Source organism: Myotis brandtii, unplaced genomic scaffold, assembly GCF_000412655.1.
Source record: "Myotis brandtii unplaced genomic scaffold, ASM41265v1 scaffold668, whole genome shotgun sequence".
NCBI classification, from domain to species: Eukaryota; Metazoa; Chordata; class Mammalia; order Chiroptera; family Vespertilionidae; genus Myotis; species Myotis brandtii.
The window spans coordinates 2,928,718-2,934,586 of record NW_005370597.1 but is presented as its reverse complement, the minus strand read 5'-3'; the positions used below and the strand labels follow the sequence as shown (position 1 = coordinate 2,934,586).

Sequence of the window (5,869 nt, the reverse complement as noted above, 5' to 3'; positions counted from 1 at the left end):
GGAGGCAGAGGCAGCAGCGCAGGCGCATTGTCGTTCTCGTCCAGCACGAACACCTGCAGCGTCACGTTGCTGCCCAGAGGAGGCACGCCCGCGTCGCGCGCGCTCACCTGGAACTGCAGCAGCTCCAGCTCCTCGTGGTCCAGAGGCTGCAGCGCGTACACCTGGCCGCTCTCCGCGTGCACCGACACGTAGCTCGACAGCGCGCGCTCGCCCACCCGCCGCTCCACCAGCGAGTAGGACACCAGCGCGTTCTCCTGCGCGTCCAAGTCCCGCGCCGACACCGTGAAGATGTGGCAGCCGGGCGGGTTGTTCTCCTTCACGAACACCGTGTACTCGGGCTGCGCGAACAGCGGCGCGTTGTCGTTCACGTCGGCCACCTCCACGGACAGGCTGGCGGTGGCCGACAGCGAAGGCGAGCCCCCGTCCTGAGCGGTCACTACTACAACGTAGTTCGCCAAGCTCTCGCGGTCCAGGGCGCTGTCCAGCACTAGTGAGTAGTAATTCTTGAAGGTAGACACCAGCTTGAAGGGAACATGGGGTGACAGGGTGCAGGATATCTGCCCGTTGTTACCAGAGTCGAGGTCAGACACGCTGATCAGGGCAATGATCGTGCCTAGTGGAGCATCTTCTAATACAGGTAACGATAATGATTTGATAACCAACTCAGGTACATTATCGTTTGTGTCCAAAATTTCCACTAGAACAGTGCAGTGATCTGCCATTGGGGGCGTTCCTTTATCTGTCGCTTCTACCTGGATTTCATATAACTTAGTTTCCTCGAAATCTAAGTTACCTTTTACACTGATGTATCCATTAACCGGGTCCAAGTGGAATTTTGACAGAGTATCTGCTGAGGTGTCTGTATTGAAAGAATACACAATGTCCTTATTTACTCCTTCATCCAAATCAGAGGCGTTAACAATCACTGCTAGGGTACCATTTGGTGCATTTTCGAATAATCTGACTGTATAGACCGACCTCTCAAACGCTGGGGCGTTGTCGTTTGCATCTAGAACGGTGATCATCAGTTGAGTAGTGCCAGTGAGCTCAGGTTTCCCACCATCAACCGCCATTATTAACAAGTGATGCTCAGGAGTATCCTCCCGATTTAAAAGTTTTTTCAACACGAGACCAAGGGATTTAATTTCCTTATCATTTCTTTTAACATCCAAGGTAAAATATTCATTGGAGCTAAGAACGTAGGTCAACAGCGAATTCGCTCCTATATCTGCATCTGATGCGCCCTCTAGCGGAATCCGAGAACCAGGTGGCCGGGATTCGTAAATAAACAATTTTTTTACAGCCACTGGGAACACCGGCGGGTTGTCGTTAATGTCCTTCACCTCCACCTCCACATGGAAAACCTGCAGCGGCCTCTCCACCACCACCTCCAGGTGGATGCTGCACTCCGCGCTCCGCCCGCACAGCTCCTCGCGGTCGATCCGAGAATTCACAAACAAAATGCCATTCTGCAGATTTACCTCCAGAAGGTCCCCGCGGCCTTTGGACGCCACCCGGAACAGGCGCGGCACCAGCTCCGCCAGCTCCAGCCCCAGGTCCTGCACGATGCGGCCCACGAAGGTGCCGTGCTTGGCCTCCTCCGGGACCGAGTAGTGGACCTGGCCGCTCCCAGCCTCCCAGATTGTGAGGAGCAAAAGCGAACACAGTAGTCTCCAGGCTCTTAGACCTTCTCTGCAGGAAAACACCATTGCAACCCTTTCCCAAATATCTGGTCTCTCTTGCCTGGATCCAAAATTTAAAAAGTAATTCGAGCTCCTTATTCTTCATTTCTTATAAAACCTTCCCATGCCGGTATTTCAGAAATGGCGAGGAAAAGTGACATCTGGGTACGTAATCCACACTGTGTATCTTTTGTGGTGAAAGACCTTGTGGTGGACAGCGACATCATGTGGCTAAATGTGTATTGTTTTAAATAAATACACTCTTTTCTTATACTTCGTTTGAACTTTCGCAAATTACTATTTTTATTGTAATTTCCTTCAGGCACTCCTCAAAGTCTTTATATTTTACCAGAATATATCCTTAGAACTTTTATTTTAATTTATTACTTTCAATTCTGCCAATCCATGACATAGAGTAACATATAATAAAATTAATTACTGTTGTAAAAGCAGTGGACATCTATTGGAAATAATTCCCATTTGACAAGCACTGTTCTATTTGTTTTAATGGAGTTATCTCATCAAATTTTCACAACAACCCTCTGAGATACATATTAATATGTTTCACATTTTACAAACAAGGAAGTGGAAGCACATACAGATTAAGTAACTTAAAAATGATATTAACTGGTGGTGTTTGGATGGGATCTAAATCAGATTGAAGAGCTATAATTTTAACCGATTGGCCTCTAAATCTACATTTTATTTAAAAATCAGGATTTTGATATTTATGACCATTAAAACATGAGACATTGAAAATATGTGTGCACATATATCCATATATACATACATATTTACTTCTATATTATTTTGTCAATTGCTAATTTACCAAATTTGTTCACTTTATTATTTATTTATTTATAGAATGTCTATAAGTCATTCTTGTGTCTTTTATCTAACAACTATATCCTTGTTAGATGACTTAACTGTTATTTATAAAAAGATATACATAAGCCAGAAGTCGGTCTTTTACAGTGTGGTTCTTTTGTAAATTTGCTTTTGTTTCATGACAACACTGTGTGATTTGGATATTTGTTACATTCACATCACACCAACTAAGACTATATTAGTTTTAATATTTCCACATCATTTATATGTTTGAATTTACCTATATATCTTAAAATGTTAGTAACATGAAATAACTGTGTATTTAATCATCTCCACTCTATAAATCTCTGGATTCCAGTTTCTTAAAATTGTCTTACTTGGAAGAACTGCTGATTTAACCAATCAGTAAAAAGAGAAAAGTAACTTTAGCACATGATTCACTACTCAGTATATGTAAGATGAGGCAATAAAATATTCCAAAGATCTCTGTGAATTCAGTGAGAGGCATGAGTTCTCTGAGCATTTGGAAGTTGAGCAAAGAAAGGGGAAAGGTTGAATTCACAGAGGTAAGAGAATGTCCAAATTTTTGTTTATGATCAGACCCTTTTTAAATGAAATCAAACATGTGAATTAAGTATTAGAAAAAAATTTTCATACTAGTTTTTTTCTGTGTACTTATTGAATGCAAGCCAGGATTGCAACTTACTCATATTTTATCATTCATATTTAGAACAGAATGATCAATTAATGTTTTAATGAATAAATAAGTAAATACTTTAAATTAACTTTGTTAAGTAATATAAGTAAACAGGTAAGTGACATTAATAATATTTGTTAATATCAAATTTACAAATTTCTAACTGACTATTGTACAAGGTCATGAAAAAGAAGTTAACACAATAATTATTTTGAAAAGCATGGGCCTAGGAAATAATTATAGAGATCAATATGCTAGTTCTTTGATAAATCTTGAAAAGTAGTGAGTTTTTAAATGAGAAACAAACTTAAAATTTTAAAACATCATGTACTTCATTAATTATTATATGATTAATTGACAACTTATTGTAATACCATACATTTTATGACATTTAAGAGTGTACTGATGCAACTTAAGGAAAATGTAAATAAGGAATAAGAAACACTAAAACTTACCTAGCAAAAAATAATGTGAGTCCTGGAGGTCTGGGTACACTTGGATATAGTTTTAAAAGTTTGCCATTTAACTACAGTAGAAATGTAGTGGCCAGACCTCCAGTAGGAAGAACTCCACCTGACCATTCATACATTCCACACACAAGTCTCAAGGTGGTGTGTAGCTTTGATATTCTAGGTGGAATAACTCCTCCCAAGAAAAAGCTTCCTCCTCATTTGTTCAAGCTACTTGTTTATCTCTGTAAATATATAAAGCCTTAGATTAACCTTTCTGATTCCCGGGAAACATATACTCTGAATTTTGAGGCTTATCAGTGATAAGGAACTAATAAATTTCCTGTAGAAACAGACTATCCTTAAATGGAATTCAAAATCTCCCCACCAAACTACTCAATTCCTGTAAAAGAAGATCCCAGATGGAAGTTGATATTCTGGCCTCTCTGTGAAGGAGCTATGACTAAGTTCACTTCGTGGAAATTATTTCTATGACTGATCAATATCCACATACATTTGGAGGGAAATCAGCAAATAACTAAGAACCAAGTAGTAGAACACTATTTTATTTCACCCCAAGACATCTTCCTTTAGTTGAAATTTTTAAAAATTTCATTTCCAAATGGATTAAAGATGAATTCAGTGAGAGGCATGAGTTCTCTGAGCATTTGGAATTTGAGCAAAGAAAGTCCATAGGAAGAGGTTGAATTTACAGAGGTAAGAGAATGTCCAAATTTTTGTTTATAGTCAGACCCTTTTTAAATGAAAGCAAACATGTGAATTAAGTACTAGAAAAAAATATTTCATACCAGCTTTTTTCTGTGTACTCAAGCCAGGATTGCAACTTACTCATATTTTATTATTCATATTTAGAACAGAATGAATTATTAATTAATGTTCAATGAATAAATAAACATTTTAAATTTACTTTGTCAAGTAATATAAGTAAACAGGTAAGTTACACTAATAAGTATTAATTAATTAATTAATATGGGGCCTCTTTTCTCAAAAAACTCTCTATTGTGCCTTAAAACTCCCAGGATTTTGCAAGTGTGAAATCTCTATCCCAAATAACAGTTTATTTTACTACTGAAAGTCATACCAAAGTGATGCCATGGGTAGTAATGACCTATGATAGATAATTTTGGAGGGCCTATCATTAAAAGACCCATTAAGGCTGTTTTCAAACACAAGGAAAAGAAAAACTAATTTAGGAACTGTTTATACAGGTAAAGTCAAATTAATTTTTGATTGAAAGAATAATGTAGGACATGTCCAGATATATAAGATAGTCTTATTCCAACATATTCTTACAGAATGAACGGATGCGTAATATCGGAAATACGTATTATATAATCATACTTATACTTTTCTTCCACCTGGGATTTTTAACTTGAGAACAAATATTTACAGGCAATACTAAGTTTTCACATTTTGCTGAAGTGTTTTTTAATCCTCAAAGGCCTTATTATTCATGGAGAGGTTCAATTATGTAAAAGCCAAAATGTAAAAATAACAAAACCATTGAGTAAATTATTCTCAATGCAAAAAAAAATCATCTCTAATCCATTCCATGTGCTGCACATTAAGATAATGATATAAAGACAGAGCTTTGAGTGGAAATAAAGAATAAATGAAATAGAACAATTTTAGAATTGACAGGAAAAAATTTAAAAACTCACCTTTCCTAAGTGTTCCGATTCTGAGGGTTGTTGTCCTGCTTCGGCGGAGCCAGGACCCTGAGGTAGGCTGGGGCTGAAGGCCATGAGGTCCGTCTTGGGCGGCCCCTCCCCAGAGCACACCCTCTGCCGCCTCTGTTGTGAGTACGACCAGCTGCCCACCGCGCTGGAGCACACCAGCACGGGCTTCCCCGGCCCGCACGCACCCTCCGTGGGCGACGCGGAGCACCGCAGAGCCGTGTACAGCAGCAGCGAGAGCACCAACAGGCTGGACACCGCACAGATGGCGATGATCAGGTACACGTTCACGTCCACCAGCGCCGCCTTCGCGCTCGCGGTGCCAGAGGACTCTCGCAACGAGGTCTTCGGCACCTGGCCGCTGTCCACCAGCGACAGCAGCACAGTGGCCGTGGCCATAAGCGCCGGCTCGCCATGGTCCTTCACCAGCACCAGCAGGCGCTGCCGCGGAGAGTCCGCCTCGTCCAGGGCGCGCGTCGTGCTGATCTCGCCCGTGTACAGCCCCACGCGGAACGG

General features: G+C 40.6%; 2 protein-coding genes across 2 annotated transcripts in view; both read right to left on the bottom strand.

Moving 5' to 3' along the window:
- LOC102241510 (protocadherin alpha-3-like) overlaps positions 1-2,082 on the bottom strand; it is a 2,761-nt gene extending 679 nt beyond the window's left edge. Inside the window, exon 1 of the mRNA XM_014529003.1 lies at positions 7-2,082. Within this exon, the coding sequence (XP_014384489.1) occupies positions 7-1,709 (1,703 nt within the window). The 5' untranslated portion in view covers positions 1,710-2,082. The remainder of the gene's footprint in view (positions 1-6) is intronic.
- A 3,244-nt stretch (positions 2,083-5,326) lies between these two features.
- Positions 5,327-5,869, bottom strand: part of LOC102241203 (protocadherin alpha-2-like) — a 9,913-nt gene continuing 9,370 nt past the window's right edge. Inside the window, exon 3 of the mRNA XM_014529002.1 lies at positions 5,327-5,867. Within this exon, the coding sequence (XP_014384488.1) occupies positions 5,327-5,867 (541 nt within the window). The remainder of the gene's footprint in view (positions 5,868-5,869) is intronic.